At 34.9% G+C, this 18,092-nt stretch overlaps 1 protein-coding gene across 5 annotated transcripts in view; it reads right to left on the bottom strand.

Annotated features, from left to right (window-relative positions):
• Positions 1–16,773: 16,773 nt before the first annotated feature.
• CDH10 (cadherin 10) overlaps positions 16,774–18,092 on the bottom strand; it is a 91,442-nt gene continuing 90,123 nt past the window's right edge. For all 5 annotated transcript variants that reach the window (XM_072327269.1, XM_072327270.1, XM_072327267.1 and 2 more), the window contains one exon: positions 16,774–17,847. In XM_072327269.1, coding sequence (XP_072183370.1) covers positions 17,354–17,847 — 494 coding nt within the window. In that variant the 3' untranslated portion in view covers positions 16,774–17,353. The remainder of the gene's footprint in view (positions 17,848–18,092) is intronic.

The raw sequence follows: 18,092 nt of genomic DNA on the forward strand, positions 1-18,092 counted from the left end.
ATATTCTAAAATTGTTTTATAGTGATAGAAAAATTTGGATGAAGAAGAAAGTTCAGGAATCCATTCACAAAATGGCCAATAATAATAATAATGATAATGATAATAATAATAATAATAATAATTAATAAATTCAAAGGAAATGGCAGAATGGCAGGAAATGGCCTCTCTCTTCCAATAGTTTCATACTGCTGTTCTTTATGAGCTTCAGTGGAATTAATCCCAATATATGCTAATGGAAGAGGCAGAAAATCATATCCTAGGTCTTCAGATGTCATTTCAAAGAACAGCTTGATAAAAATACACTTTGGCATATTCAGCTTCAAGCAATTAAAGATTTGAAAACTAAACTGGAGACTAAAATTGGTAAAAAAAATTGTATGTATTTAAAAGGGAAATTATAATTAATTCTCCCTAACTAATATGTATCAATCAGATGAAAATTCAGTGTTCTTTTGGCAGTTCTAATTATTCATTGTTCATACTGAGATTAATGCATTAAGAAAATCTTTAAATGCTGCTTATTTTAAACTACTGGAATTATGTAAAAAGCTGAATGTTCTTGGTCATGTTATAACCTCATGGTTGTTCTTGGATCTTTGTGACAAAGAAAGGACTGCTCTGATTTGGTAAAGACCGGCAGTAAGCGGAGAAAAGTTATTCTGGGTATTAGCTCGGAAAAAAAGCAGCATCTAAAAAAATTGTGCTATCAACACAGATGTAAATATGGGAGAAGAAAGGATTTGTTTTACACAGGTTTATACACATGCACAAAAGATAGTATATATTATACATATATATAATCAGAGTTTAAAAATTAAGTATAGCTGATTATTACAAAATAATTTAAACATTTGCATATGGAGCTTATGTTTTAATTTTCTACATATCAGAATTAGTGTTGTCCCTATCAGATTAATATTGACCTCTTTCACTAAGTTTGACGACATTTTAGAGACTTGCAGATGCATTAATGCTCCATAAACTTTTCAGACCTATTCTTGGTGGAATTTGGTCTCATTCAAAAAATTTTTTACCATGACTGCCTTCTATTCTGTCATGACAATTTGTCTGTTTTCTCCATACTTAAACATTTTCTGCAAATTTTGTTCTTTATATATACGTGGAAAGAAAATTATTGTACAGAAAGTGATGAAAAAACATGTTACAAAATTCATAATTCATTTTAGAAATATTTCTTCTTGAGAAGCCAGCTTCTCCTCCAAGGAAGCTGCATACTAACTATTACAAATATTTCAAACTTGTATTGTACACATCTCAAACTTGTACTAGGCATTATGCCTTATGCTAAATGACAAGGTTGTATCTCAAGTTCATCTGAGCAATCTTAACGACTGGTCTCAGAGGCAAACTTGCTGCTGCCAAGGATTTCTTCCAACAGAAGAAAACGTGCTTCTGTTGCTCCCATTGCAATAACTATAATGATCCTTAGAAAGCTGAAGGAAAATAAATAAATAAATAAATAAAGGAAGAAGAAGAAAGAATAATTTTCTGCCTAGCTATTGAGATACATTTGCTCATTTTTTAGTAAATTATTTCATAGTCAGTCTAACAAGTGTTAGTTATCATGAAGCAGGCGACAGAATGATGCAGAAATTTATGAGACACATGGGAGAACCTTGCAGGAATTAACCTCTATTTTTAGTATCAACTGTAATGTAGACTGACTCATCTAACCACATCCCTCTTTTCTAGACAATGGTTTCAGTACCTCATGTAAATGAATAAGAGCTCATGTTATGTTTCAGGAATCTTGTTTGTCCTTCCACTAAGTTTAAAAACCTCATGTAAACGCAGCTCTGACTGCATTAGACAAATCCACACACCAAATTCTTCAGTACTTTGCTTTTCTATCTAGATAACACGTAGAGAGATTTGAATTGACATCTCTCCTATGTTCAGTATCACTGTAATCCTCCTGAGAGTTTAATATCTCCACAAGTTCATTTAGATTCATTTAGCATCAAAAGCAGGTACATCTCCAGCTGTGCATTGATATTGCATCATAATGTAACATAGTGCCTACATTTTTCTTTCTATCTTTCCTCTAGTTGTGTTTTCCATTTTTATCTGACTAAAAGTGTCTTGCTGGATAAAGCTGCAGTGAAGGAGAAAGAGGAACAGAAAATTATCATATTCAAAATAAGTATATTTAAGTAGGTTTCCATGTCTTAGGTAGCAACATATGGTGGTCAAGTGTTTTAAGTAATACTTTTCATATTGGATATGGATCCACGTATTCAACTTAAGGAGTACAATCAACCTGGACCCAGTTGTTTGTGGATTCAGATCTCATTTCAAACAGATAGGTATGGAAGCTATTGATTTCATCAAAAGTCATTTGCTCATTTCAGTTTAGTGCAAAAAATAATTACATTTGCTAGCTTATGTTTAATCAGTAATTAATGATATTAATCTGCATGGCCTTGATCTTGAAGTTTAAAAGATCTATTATCTTGAAGTTTAAAAGATCTATTAATGCTTTATTTTTTATTTCTCAGAGCCATTTTTAAGGTTCTTATGTTGGCACTGGGTTAATTTTGAAGAAGCTTTTTATATACGTGGTCAGATTAAGACCAAGGCAATTTCAAAAAGTAAACAAGAAAGCAGAGATAGTTAACAGCAGAAACAATGTAAAACAAGCTGAGAAAGCTCATAGGACATGGCTGACAAGAACCATCTCTAGAAGCCTTAAATTGAATGCCCTTGTCAACTGAAAATGTAGTAAGGCAATTTTGAGGCCTGATCCTAGAAGTTACTGGAGAGCTCAGCAAATTAGTACTGTACTTATTACAACCTATGCAAAATGCTATAATGACATTCATTATTTCTGGCCTTAAAGAGATAAGTACAGTTCTGTCTCTCTCTGCTGATATGTTGCTTACACTTTGAAAACAGCAAGATGTGAAAAAAAGGTTAGAGAGACTGGACTCACAGCTGCAACTTGAATAGTTTAAAGACAACTTGGACTTCACTTAATGAAGTCAAAGAATAATTGTATGCATCTTCTGGTACAAAAGAACTCAAGGTAGTTTGTGGCCATTTCCATATTGATCTGTCTTTCAGGAATTTTGCAGATATCATGCTTACTGACACTGGAATCAGACACAGGGAGACAACACTGTAAACGATCTTGATGGCTGATGTCTGTGGTTAGTATGAAAAGCAAGATGGTTTAGCTTGACCTCAACACTGCACTGAAATATCCATATATATTTTGGAGTGCTGAGTTTTAGTCACATCATTCTGAAATGTAGTTAGGATGTGCTCGTGTAAACACCAACCGGTGTACAGCCTTGCAGCAGAATTTAATAAAATCTATTTAACATGCAACATCACTTAAGATTTTCACTTTATTTCAATGAAACATGTTTCCTCCATGTGAAGTTAATGTTTTTTTCTATGCAAGTACCTCCTTATTGTTAGTACTATTGAAATTGTTTATTTCTTTTCTGTATTTTGGTCCTAATTTATTATGTTATTACAATAGTTGTTAAAATTTACTTCTTTGTAAATTTGAGAAAATATATATTTTAATGTTTGATCCTTCTCATACTCTGTAGGAAAGTGATAACATAGGAGTGTAAGGAAGAAACTACTGAAATGGAGTTTATCCTAAATTCTTTTTAATTGTTGAACTAAATAAGTTTCATACACATCGTGTGTGCATCAAGACTAATTAGTAATGCTTTACCTAGCAAAAAACAAGAAAAGTCAAAAAAGATGGGGATTTTTCAGTCTTAAACTAAATTTAATTTTATTTAATCGAAGTGGAAGTTTTTTTCAAATGTGTTTTATTTGTAATTAAAAAAACAAACAAACAAAAGCTTTTTATAATTTACTGTCTTAGTACATACATATTATGCATAAATAGCAATAAGCCAATTTTCAAATTAATGACTGGAAATGTTGCTCCAAAGGCCCCTCAGAATGGGAAACAAAAAACCTCAAACCCCACTCAATGACAGATGTGCATGCATGACCTCTGGTCACCTACATTCCTTGTCCATCTGTTTGGGTGGCATTATGTTTAATCACAAGTAAATTGAAGCCTACCACAAGAGTATTGTGGTTTGGCAAAAATAAGTACTGAAGTAACAGTTTGGATTAAGCTACATGTGCCACTTTTCCTCTAGGCCAGCATTGTATGTTAGTAGATGCCTCCTGCATTTAATCACATCTGTTCAGTTCTTAGCCAAATCTAGTAAATGATTAGAATAAAAGCAAAACTGTACAGATAGTCAAGCTTTGCAGAACAGGTTGCATATCAGTGGGTGTTCATGGAAGTCAGAATTCAGGTCTTGACTTTAATAGATAAGGTCTCACTCATAAAATGATGCCATTTACTTTATAATGCAAAATCTCACAGACTGCCAGTAAAAAAGAGAAGCAGAGCAAACTCTGAAAAAATGTCTGAGATAATGAATTAGCATGAAAAGTAAGAAGTTCACAGGGCGTAGCATCCACAGAAATAAGCTGTGAAACACATTTCAAAAGGTTTAACAGAAGTAAGTATCTGTGCTTTTCAAAGGAAACTTCTGCGTGCTCTTTTTAATCAAAACAAAACAAAACAAAAATAATAAGAAGATATTTAAAGAAAAATCATCTCATGTTTACCCCTAAAGAGTGTGAGAGCATGCCAATATTTCACTTTCACAGAATCACAGAATCACAGAATCACAGAATTGTAGGGGTTGGAAGGGACCACTAGAGATCATCGTGTCCAACCCCCCTGCCAAAGCAGGCTCCCTACACCACATCACACAGGTAGGTGTCCCGGCGGGTCTCCAGAGAAGGAGACTCCACCACCTCCCTGGGCAGCCTGTTCCAGTGCTCCGTCATCCTCACTGTAAAGAAGTTCTTGTGCACATTCGTGCGGAACTTCCTATGCTGAAGTTTCAGCCCATTACCCCTAGTCCTGTCCCCACGCACTACTGAAAAGAGACCAGCCTCGCCACTATGGCTCCCACACTTCAGGTATTTATAAACCTGGATCAAATCCCCTCTCAGTCTTCTTTTCCCAAGGCTAAACTGACCCAGTTCACTTAGTCTCTCCTCATATGGGAGATGCTCCAGGCCTTTCACCACCTTTGTGGCCCTCCGCTGGACTCTTTCCAAGAGATCCCTGTCTTTTTTGTACTGGGGAGCCCAGAACTGGACACAGTATTCCAGATGAGGCCTCACCAGGGCAGAGTAGAGGGGGAGGATCACCTCCCTCGACCTGATGGCCACGCTCTTTTTAATGCACCCCAGTATGCCATTGGCCTTTTTGGCTACAAGGGCACACTGCTGGCTCATGGCCAACCTGTCGTCCACCAGGATGCCCACATCCCTCTCAGCAGAGCTCCTCTCCAGCAGGTCTTCCCCCAGTCTGTACTGGTGCATGCAATTATTTATACCTAGGTGCAAGACTCTACACTTGCTTTTGTAAAACCTCATCTGGTTTCTTACTGCCCAGCTCTCCAGACTGTCCAGGTCTCGCTGAGTGGCAGCACAGCCTTCAAGCGTGTCAGCCAACCCTCCCAACTTCGTGTCATCAGCAAACTTGCTGAGGGTGGTCACTATCCCCTCATCAAGGTCGTTGATGAAGATGTTGAACAAGACCGTCCACTCATCTAACCCATACTTCCTCAGCTTTGTTATAAGGATGTCATGGGGGACAGTATCAAAAGCCTTTGTTCTGTTAAAATCCAAAATAACAACATTTTTCTTTCTTCAAATTTTGCATGGAGGAAAATGAAGTCTGCTTTACTGCTTAAGATGTTATGGTTCCAGAAGGTGAATTGGCTAAATCGGATGTTCAATTGCCATGTTTTAGAAAACACTTCATCCTAGATGATCCTCTGTACAAAATTACATTTTGTTTCAGCCTGAAAAATATGCCTTCTGCAACCATTGCTCCAGTTCCCTTAGAAAATTATATGTCATTTTTTCTAGACTATGAATGGCTTAATGAAGAATGAGTCATGTTTGAAGGAAATGTGCTTCGGGAAAGCTTTCAACACCATTGTATTTTCATATAATAGTGTTTAAAAAAAACAAAACACATCTTTTAATCATAAATGATTCTTCCAAGTGGTTTTCTGTGGAAAGATGCTAGAATAGCCATGGGTTTAAGCATCAGACATAAGGTTTTACTGTCCAGGGATGTCTAAGTCCTGAATAGGATGCCATTGCCAGCTGAAAATGAGCTAAAACATTTCATTTTCTTTCAGTTCATCCAGAAGAGGTGCTGAAGGGAATTCCAAGTGTCATGGTTTTGTAATTTTGCTATCAGTATTCCACATCATAACATCATGTAAAGTATGGATAATTTACCGAATGTTCAGCTCACAGAAAAAAGACTATGTATCCCAGAGGTCAGGGATAAGTCACGGGACAAGGACACTATATAATCTCACTCCTGGGCTGGAATTGCTCTCTTGGATCCTCGGAGCAGGGGGGAGCATTCCAGCCGTTTCGCCTGGAGCTTACAGTAGGCCTCTCGGTTTTGGGACTCACTCTTTCTTCTATTTTGCTTGATTCATTAGCCTTAATTTCAACTATATTGTATTATATTGTGTTACATTGTATTTCGATAAAGTATTTAGTAAATAAGTGTGCCTCCTTAGATCGTTGCCGCTGTTTTCTTTTCCCTTTTCCCTTTTTCCCTTCCCTTTTTGGGCCAGCGGCCCTGCGGGACAGTTGCCTCCATCACGGGCACAGGTAGATTTTCAGTTAACCCGCAACACCAAGTTTTCAGTGTTCAGTCTGTATACTGTGCAGTCTATAGGTCACTACAAAACTATGTTTCCTATTTATTTTCATGGAAATGTCAATAGAGACAAAAAGCATGATAACACTGTTTGATAGAGCAAATTCTCTGCTACAAGATATTATTTGTAACATAGTTAACAATATTAGCTATGCATTTTTATTTTTTTCCCCAGCGATGAACAAGAGCCTGCATGATGTGCTCATAAAAATATGCACCATTAGAGGTTACTCATTGTTTCACAGCTGCTATGATGACATCATTGCTAGGAAACTGTTGCAGTTCATCTTGTCTTTCTATACACCGTATGTGGTAGGATAGTGCAGCCATGACTGGCAGTGTGTTCCATGGTCTTCAAACTGTTATGGGCTCTGGTGTTATGGTGCTGCAAGAGAGAGACTTTAATTTTGTCCTTTTTCTAATTCTTCTTAGTACTTTACAAATTATATTTGTAATGATATATGGAACGTCTAGTACTTGTGCATTCTTTGTGTAAAAGGCTAATAATAATACATTTGAAAAAACTATTGTTCCAGAAATCTAATAATTCATGTGGAAGGAATTAATGCTCTCATTATGTGACTGTGACCAAAATATTAAGTTCAAAGCAGTTTGGTAGTACTGTTGCTTAATATGACTGAAAATACTATAGTCCAATCGTAAAATAATTAATTCATTAATTAATATTAATAATAATAATATTGTTTGGGAGGGGGAGGAACAGAGCCAAAAATCAAAGGACTAGGATTTGAAGCCCATTTAAAAAGTATATTGATTTCCAAATGTAGACTATACTGTGATTTTAATTCCTTGCTTGGTTTAATGAGTTGCCCCATCAAATATAAAAAAAAGTCTAGAAATCTAGAGGTCATTATGTCTTGATCTGTTATTCCAAAGCAAGAACTTACTAAGCTAAGAAAAAAAGTATAATAATTGTCTCTGAATAAACCAAATTAATAAACATTTTCTGCCATGATGTAACTTGCTCTTTTTTCCCACCTGAAAACAGTACTGAAGTAGGAAGTTGTGAGTAAGTTAATAAAACTTCCCTTTGGAATGACACTAGGATATAGTAGTAAAATCTACTGCAAAGTCTTTTCAAACTTAATTATCTTTATGCCCAGAACACAGATTAGATAACCAGCTATACCTGAGAAGAAAATTAAGAAATACGTAGTCTTGTGTTTTACTCTTTTTTTTTTTTTTTTTTTTTTTTAGCTTTTTAACAATTCTTCCTCACTGAGGAACAAATGAGGGAATGGGAGACTTTTAGAATGAATAAACAAGTCAATTTTTACCTTGTACATAGTTGTTTCTCAAATACAGTAAATTGTAATAGGAAGTTTGCCACCGCCAGCAATGACAGTCAGGGTGAATGGACAGGGAGACAGCTCCCAAAGCATCTACGGCAAAGTGGACAGAATAACAGACTGGCACTATCATAGTGATATCTGTCTTCCAGCTTTATTATGTGGAACAGAAGAAAAGAAAAAACCCTGCCCATACAGCAAGGAGAACATTCTTTTAGTGCTGAACAAACACATCGGAGCCCTGGTTGGCTCCTCTCAGCATTGTGTCCAGTTTGGATTGGTTGTTGCCAGACTTCCTCATGAACTCCTGTCAGGGTTGGTTCAAGTAGCCTCTTGGTACACTGGGTTGCTCAATTCCAGCTGAAGGAGATCATGGCCCTTCTCTGTCAAAAACATCTCCACAGAAGTTCTTATTTATTTATGTGTTTTATCTTTGCCTGTTTTCTCTGTGTTCTGAACGGTTCACTCATTCTAAATATGAAAGTGATGGAAAACTCAGATACCATGAAGAAGTTGATTTTGATTAATTCATATTGGATGCTGTTGAAATTACACAAACATTACCTTACAGTAAATAAAATTCCATTGCCAGGCCTAGGGCTCTACTTTATTTAACATCAACAGTGGACTTTCACGGTACCAAGAGGTTCTAGAGCCTAAAAACTTTGAAGTAAGTTGTGAATATCATCATTTGACTTCTGTGCTTTGTCGAAACTGAACTGAACCTCTCAACTGTTTGAAGTGTATTCATTCCTGATTAGAGAAAAAACCTAACTGATGATAGAAAAAATACCTGCCATTTTCAAAAGTAATGCAATAATATTCTGTTGTTATATTATTTTAATAGTTTGTCTTATACTTACACAGCTCAAGAATCAGTGGAACTTACTGTTCAGCTTCTGTAATTTTATAAATAAGATTGAATTTATCCAGCTGTTGCATGAATTGGTGTTCATTCCTTTCATACTGTTGAAGTGCTAGGCAAAAACTGCCTGACCTTTTCCTTTTAAAAATAAATTGCTTTCCCCTTAATAGGTTATGTAAGATTATTTGTGCATTAAATGGCTTAGAATTTTATAAATAGCTGACACTGACTGAGAGGAGTTATTTTCAGTAAGTTTACACAGGCAGTATGTACTTACAAATGTTGATTAATATTGCTTTTAGTTATATTAATTAAATTAATGGATGTAATCATAGAAATTTTTAGTCTTCATTGAAAAGGAGAAAAGTGATAAATAACTACAGAGATGAAGCTTTGCTATCCAAACTATGTACATTCTTGTTAGCTTAGTAGATTATTATTTTTTCTTCTTAACAAACTTTGAGAAAGATTTTCTTTTCTAATTACAGGTTTTAAAAGGTACTCTCAAACCTGTTCATGGTGTTTAAAACAAAGCTTACTGACATTCTAGTTAATTGTATTAAGGCATACTTATTGTTTTGTAACACATGCTTTGCTTGATGATGAAAGCACTAGCCTCTCTTAGTAATGAATTATCAGCTTTATAATGTTGGAGTTCTACAGGCTCTAACCTTGAAAGCAGATACTCTGAGTCTTGTTTGGTCTCTAAACTAAAATACACTCTTTGAGTTTACAAGATTTGTCTTATATCTGCAAGAATAATGTTATGTCCTGAACCAAATGTAAAAGGCTAAACTACTTCTATCCAAGTAGTTTCACTTCAGAAATTTGATATTATTCTGATAGTCAAGATTAATACAGGGAAGCTCTATAGTATTACTCAAGACATGCCTGTGAATCAAATCACAATCACACATTCAGAGTTTTACTAACTAATCCCAGAGTGTATTTCAATTCTGTCACATAACAACTATCAAATCCCATTTGAGACTGAGTGATAGGCCTCCAGAAGAGACTATAGTGAATTTTGAGGTTCATATCCCTAGAATTCAGTTTTATCTCTTTCTTCTTCTGTTTTGCAACTAAATTATCAATAAGAGATTTCAAAATATACGTGTTTACACAGAGGACTCCTCATCTTGCTACAGGAAAAATGTCATCCAGCTTCTCTCTGTTTTGTTCTCCCTTAGGAGCTGATTTCACAGAATCACACAATCACAGAATTTTTCAGGTTGGAAGAGACCTAGAAGATCATCTAGTCCAACCATTACCAATACTTCCCAGCTTAACCATATTCCTCAACGCAATATCCAAACGTTTCTGAACACTCCCATGGTCGGTGACTCTACCACCTCCCTGGGCAGTGCATTCCAATGCCTGACTACCCTTTCTGAGAAGAAATACTTCCTAATGTCCAGCCTGAACCTCCCCTGTCGCAGCTTGAAACCATTCCCTCTAGTTCTATCACTGTCTACACGAGAGAAAAGGCCAACCCCCAGCTCACCACAACCTCCCTTCAGGAAGTTATAGAGAGCTATAAGGTCTCCCCTGATCCTCCTCTTCTCCAGGCTGAACAATCCCAGTTCCCTCAGCCGCTCCTCATAAGGCCTGTGCTCCAGACCCCTCCGGATTTATTTGTCCTTTATTTGTCGTGGTCAGTAGGTAAAAACTACAAAGATTCTAATAACCCTAGCATTTGCATCTCTCTTCTCTCCTCTTGGGTTCCACCTCTATTTTCCATCTGTATAAGTCACTGGATAAAGAGACCATTCTGAGTTTAAACCTGTAATTATTGGTTAATTAATCATGCCTAATACCTCATATGGACACAATATTCAGTGGTTCTAGTCACTTACTGAGTAACCTCTTGTGCTCATGAATCTGAAATGTCAAAGAGAACTAGACATATTTTCCAGAAGAAATTAAAGTATATTAAGTCTTTAGAGCCAATCTTTAGCCCTACTTAGCTCAATGAGAAAAAAGACAATCTCCAGTTCAACATCTTGCTACATAACACTGAATATGAATCTTGTATTCAAACTGCATTTTGTGATAGCCTTCCTCACTGGGTCTCCACTGGGACTCCAGTATCTTAAAGGAAACACTAAATGACAGGGGCAAGTGCTTAAATTTCTGTGCCTCAGTGTGAGAAAATTCAGGAAGGTGACTCCTTATTATAGGACATATCAGATGCACTTGGAAAAGCCAATTAACTATCCAGAATTGAAATAAAACTAAAAAGAAAATGAAAACACGTCTACATTTGAAGTGCGAGTTGAGAACCAGATGAAGATGCCCAGGTGCTGGTAAGAGAAGCTGCAGGGGTTGCCTCTGTGAGAAGAGAAGGCACACTGTGTTGAGAAAGGCCTGTCAGGGAGGAACTGCTGGGGTCAGTTGCCAGCCCCAATCCCCAGCCTGTGTGCTACTACAAACCTCTATCAACAAGAGAGAAAATAAGAACAGATGTGTTTTCAGTTAATCTTTCCTAGTCATTAATTTAGGAATGTTTAGAGCTAATGGTCTCAAATTCTTTTTAAATATTTGTTTACATTAATAATTTTATTATTTTTTTTTTTAATGTATTGGCTGAAAATAATAGCATTTGGCTGAAGTATCAGAATGTGTTATAAAACTGACTCACATAAGTTTTCTTTTTGATTTTTTGAAAAAGCTTTAAATTGCAATTATATTCCTGATACATATCAAAGAAACACCAGAGAAGCAGAAAAGCAGGAAATTTCACTGGACGTTTTGGTAGAAGCTTCTGGTTTTTTTTAGGACAAGTAGAAACATTTCTGCTAGATAGGGAACAGTGAAGCAATCTAGACTTAATCAAATTTGAAAATAATTCAAATTTTTATGAATGCTTAACAATGAATGAATATTGGAATAGAAAATTTTGAAAAATTGTACCATGGCATTATTTGTTACACACTGCAGTATGGAAAGAGTTACATTTCAAAAGAAAAATTTGATGACTTTTAGCACATAATAGATGCTGTTGCATTTAAAAAACACTTTAGTACAAAGGTTGCAAAAAATGCCATTACTGACATTTTTATTCTTATTTATTCCTTCTACGTGCATTTAATTTTTAAATGCATAGTAATATGTTTTTTTTGTTTTTTGTTTGTTTGTTTGTTTGTTTGTTTGTTTCCTGGTTTCTGCATTACTGAATGTGAAGAATAGCCAGAATGCACTTCATAGGTAACTTTTATCCTTGCTCAATAAACATAATTTCATTTGCTCTACTCTGCTTACAACAGGCTATCAAGTATTGTATTTTCCAGTCATTCCTACGGTGCCCATCCCTATAGAAGGAGAGTGTCTCACAACTAGTTTAATCAGAAAAATTCCCAAGGCCTAAGGCTGTGGATTTTTTGTTTGATTGTGTTTGTTGTTGTTGTTGTTGGTAGTCTTTATTTTAAGTCTCCAGTTTGCAATTGTGAAGCTAAGAAATAACTCTTAAAACCAGACAGTGTTCAGATACATACCTCTAAATTGTCAGTCTTGAGGATCAATTGTTTTACATATCATGAATGATTTTTTCACAAATGTGGAACTCGGTAGTTCTGAACTATATGAGTAATGATTGCCAGTACTTATTTTATTTTCAATTTAGACTCTGTAGTAGAGTTATAATACTACTTGCCTGGTAAGAATGTAGTTTTTGTTAGAACATGTGTAATCCAAACTGCCAATTTCCATATAAAAGTAGGTAAATCTCTGCCAAAAAAAGTCATTATGTAGGAGTCTTGAATCATTCCCAAAGCAAGCCTGTTCAAAGCATAATTGAGGAAAACAGAGCAGCACGAACTATTGTAAGTGACAATATAGGAGCTATGAAAATACTTTGTGTATTGGGAAACTTGCAGTAAGAAAGTAGGTTTCTTACTCCCTCTCTCTTCTCACAGTGATGGCTGTGGAAGAAGGTCAGAGAAATTCAGCTCTTAGCAATAATGGAGTTCTTTTTTGCAATATTTCTTTTTTCCCTGATCCTGTAACTAAAGGCCAGAAGACAAACTCCATGCTTTCTTAAAAATCTATTTCTTTCCACCTCCTTTACTCTCAGCCTCATTTATATCAAGACTTCTCAGGTCACAGTTTTGAGATGATGACATGGAAAGGTTTATGCATTTTTGGCATAATTATGCATAGAAGCTCTAAAGTTTCTCTGCTGGAAGTATCATTTGCAAAGGTTACTGTGACATTTCCAAAATTGGTTCTTGTTTATATGAATGAAATATGCTTTCCATGTCATGCTTATATTTTGTGTACACATATATGTATATCTATGCAAAGACATACATGCATACAGTTGCCATACAGACAATATAGATATTCAAAATAAAGCTGGCTGTTGTTGTTGTTGTTGTTTTCTATTCTGCCTTGAATGCATCAATAAAGTGTAGTAAGCAAAACAAAACTTCCAAACATGGATAATTTGGAGAAGATAGACAAGTTTCCTTCCAATAATAATCATCAGCAAGTTTCACCCCTTTCTATTGCTAAATAATCTGCTGTTTATGGCAGATAAATTTACTATAGTATTCTTCAATGTGTCTAATAGACTTTGATCCAAACAAAGAAATTAAGTGGCAATTTAAATACAAAGCCTAAATATATAAATATTAAAAATAACAACTGCTACCAAAGTCTTTAAAATATATAAGATAAATTTTCTTAGGAAATTCATATTCCAAATCAACTTGCATTAAAAGGCAAGAAAAGGCAAGATGTTTTAAATTAGCATGGAGAAAAAATTCTGTCATTGCCATCTACTTTTCTTCTAGATGCAGTTGTTAAAGATATATATATATATATTTAAACTACCCTATGATCAGTCAGCAGAAGTTGCAGATTGAAAGGGTAAAAATGCCAAGGGTCATTAGTTTATTTGCATTCAGAATTATAGGGTGGGATTTGTTTTGGGGGCAAAGGGGGTGACTCCTGTTTCTTTTTCTAACAAGCACAGTGATTCTTCCTGTTTCCTTTATACCATTCGTGTTTTCACAGACATATATGTGATATGTACTGATCTTAATCTTAATCTTAATTATAATCACAGTTGAGCTTTGTTTATCCTGTATTACAAAATAAATAAATAAAAAAAAAATTAAAAAAATAAAAAAATATTTGTTTGTTAAAGAGAAATTTGTGTTTCTCTTTAAATTTACATGCTATGTAAATATCAGTGTTGGAGGTGTTACACCTGTGACAGTGAACTATTAAAGCATTACTTTAAAAGCTGTCATTGTGATTTCCTGCCTTCATGGGATGATGTGTAGATTATCTTATTCTCCTTTTTACAACTTTAATGATTCTAAGATTCTATAATATTCCTTTAGAATGCAACCAAGGTTAACTGTAAAGAAGAGAAAACATAATTATAATAAGGGGGGGGGGGGGGGGGAAGAAAGATCTTATCTGCTTTTCTGCAAATAAAGATTCTAATGTTGCTGCTATTTTTTCTCATCTTCAATTAAGTGGAAAGTGATTTTTCTGCCAATTCATCAAATATACTGGAGGAGAGAATGACTTTTTCTCTATAAAGCTGTAGAGATTATAGAGAAGGCCACAGCATTTCTGAGGGGGAAAGAAGTCATATACATATATCTTCTTTTATCTCCTTATGTTTACTGTTTGCATTTTACTGAACACAACATATAACATTATTATGAATATGTGCAATTGTTTTAGCTCATCTTGCTGTAAACGAATTAGGATAAAATAATGAAGTTGTGGAAAGCTCTTAGTAACTTTTGTAACTTTTTGTAATCACATCTGTAATTTACTGATTTGGAGAAAAGAAAGGAAGCCTAAACTCTTTTGTTGATGTGCTGTTATTACATGTATGTTGCTAACAAGCTTTCTAACAATGTTCATTGATTTTTCTTCATAGAAGTTAATAATGGGCCAAGAGAAAATATTTAGTTACATTTCTTCCCAAATATATTCCCTATATATATTAGTAGTGTATTTATATTTTGTTATATGCTTCTACAAGGTACACTACTATTTTATTTAATAGGGCAATTCTGCTAAGTGATTATAAAATTACATGCTCAAAGACAGCCATAGACAAAAACCCAACAATCAGAAATAATTATTGTATAATGCAAACCAAAATAATAGAACCTTCTTTGATATCTGCTGATATAGTTAAGAGAGTTTTGTGTTTTTTGTTTTTTCGTGTTTTTTGTTTGTTTGTTTTCCCCACAGATCCTTACTGAGTTGCATATAACAGTGCAGACTGCGTTTATTTATCCAAAATCTATTTTTAGCAAGAGAGAACAAACAGCTGTATTATAGCCTATTTTATCTCATACTGGTATGTACTCGGTTAATTATGTTGGGTGGCATTGATCTGAACTTAATACTGTTGCAGAGAAAAAATAGTATTGGAGGAGTCTTTTGGCTATGAATGTATTGAATCGATGAATTTTGATTATTTTACTAGTACATGATGTTAAAGAACAAATGAAGGTTAGGAAGGGAGAAAAAATTAGACCAATTTCACTAAATAGTCATAATAAAAATCAGCTCTTTGTATGGCCTGTCACGCTTCCAAAAGAACTTCATAATATCTAAATATCTAAGATATTTCATAATATTATAAGAATTATTTTTCTTTTAAAGAATATAAAAATGAAGTGTTTTTTTTTTGTTTGTTTGTTTTTTTATTGAAATGATGAGAAATCCATAATCTTCAAAGTGTTTTAATGGATCAAATAATTTAATTTGATACCAAGTCAATAAAAATTCATTCTTCATTGCACAGAAGTAGCTCGCGTAATGGCACTGTATTCAGCTTTCAACATCACTGCATTTAATCTCTCAATTTAGAAGAAATATCTGGTATAATAAGAATACAGCAATGCGCTTTACAAAGGACTAATGTATTTTCAATATTTGTTGATTTTATGCCAGTAAGAAGTTAAGGGAGATAGAAAAGGAGAGATTGTCCTTCAGATGTGTTTTTTTCACAGTAAAAAAGTAAATATAGACTCTATGACATCCCGCTTTTCCTCTGAAATTATCTAATTTCAGAAATGTTTATAGATCCCTAAGTGCATGTTCGCTGAATAGGTTTGTGTAATCTGGGGAAGAAAAGATATCTTAAAACATCTTGGAATGCCTAATTTTTATGATAGCTAGAATGTGTTTTCTGGTATGGTTGGCTAATTGCTTGGTTTTCTTTTTACTAGACTTTTCCAACCTATTAGAAAACTGAATAGATTCAGTAGGAGTTTGTGCTGGTTTTACTGACATTTTTTCATTCTTCAGCCTGACAGCTTTAAAGGAGATTACCCTCAGATAGCTACAGTAGAATGCAGTGTTTTGTCATCAAGTGATTTGTCTTAGGGGAGAGAGTTGGTGCATAACAATTGTTGCTTTAACATCTTTTTACATGTTTTTCACTGCAATTACAGATCACCTCTAATAATGTGATCACGATCCAGAATGGAGGATTAGAACCAATAATCCATATATTCCTCTGACGCATAATTTTATCAAAATGTTTTTGGAATTGTGTAATTCAAGACAAAATAGAACTTCATCTTTCCACATAAGATATCATTAACTTAGTTAAAAAATAAAGCTTTTCTTAAACATGACAACTGTTGAAAGTAACATTTTGAGCAAGGACATAGGTCTATGACTTTATCCTCTCACCATGAACTTATGCACTTCTGGCTGCACTACATGCATGCAGTTGACAGCAGTGCAGAATCATTGACACTTGGCTGTGCTGCCAGTGGAGAAATATCGTGATTTCTTCAAGACAGGAATTGATAGCCAGAAAAGGCAAGCAAGCATCAACATAGTTGTAAAAACTGGTTTATTTCTTAAAAATAAATACAAAAATATAAATATAAAACGTCGGCAGATAGAATTTGATGAAATGAAGTTGCACAAACTTTTTTTTTTTTTTTAAACCAGCTGCATATTACACTTATTAACACCACGTGTACATTTTGTTTCAGTTTTAATGTACAGAACAGAACATACTGGGTTTTTTCTTCTTTGCCTTCTTAAAAGCTGCACTTGCAAGGGAAGGACATGTACCTAACAGAAGCGGCTTGTACATGAGGTTACTTAAGGGATTATCACCCTGTTCAAATTTCTGAAGGTAAGGTATTTTTAATTACTAAAATGGACAACACTGAATTTCCATAGCTTTGGCTCTTGGAAGGTGATTAAATAAAATTCTGTATGTGTTCCAAGTGGCATCCTACTAGAAAGAATGAATGACATAAATGGACAAATTGAAAATAAATTTTAAAGGAAATCATTGTGCTGAGTGGCAGGAAAATTTTCCTGAATGTTAAATACTGTTGAGTGCAGAAGGTGTCTGTAAAATTACTTCCACTCAAAGGAACCAAAAAAGTAGACTACTGTAGATTAAGAAGTGTCTTTGTCACTTTCTCCTCCACCATACATTTCAGCAAGCTTATTAAACCGAGGGCCCCATTCTCGGAGGTAATCATAGTTTTGGTCTCCTTCAGTAGTACCCGACTCTAAGGAGCTCAAGGATTCAGCTATTGAATCATTTCCTTCATAGGCATAGGTTGCTAACGAGTCATATGGTGGTGCAGAAGGATCAGTATCATGCTCTTTTAGCCTTTGGTTAATGAAATCTCGGACATCTGTGTTATCCGGTGCTGAAGGAGTCCTCCGTGGTACAAATAACGTTTCAGGGATAATGTCTCGTCGAAGCTTCTTATCTTCGATAGCTGCAGGATTCCTCAGTGTGCCAATATCAAAGGCTTGGGTATCTTCCTCTCCACCGCCTTCATCATTATAACTCACAATGTTGTCTCTGATATCCTCTTTAGACAGGATCAAAGGCTCTTTCTTTCGTTGCCTCTTCAGAGCAGCAAACAGTACCACTATAACTTTAAGGGAGAGGAAAGAATGGGTAAGGATTGAACAATTTTTAGTAGCAATTCCATCAGATACAACAACTTTATTTCAGCTACATTTCACCAGTTCTTTTCTACCTGATAAGTGGATAAACATTGCTGTCTATATCACAGTAGTCAAGTAGAGACTGCATCAAAATGTGCTATTTTGTGCAGAGAACCATAAGCTTTGTCTATTGGCTCCTCCGTTAACTTTGTTGAGTTTTAAAATAGCCAGG

This window comes from Excalfactoria chinensis, chromosome 2 (assembly GCF_039878825.1).
Source record: "Excalfactoria chinensis isolate bCotChi1 chromosome 2, bCotChi1.hap2, whole genome shotgun sequence".
NCBI lineage: Eukaryota > Metazoa > Chordata > Aves > Galliformes > Phasianidae > Excalfactoria > Excalfactoria chinensis.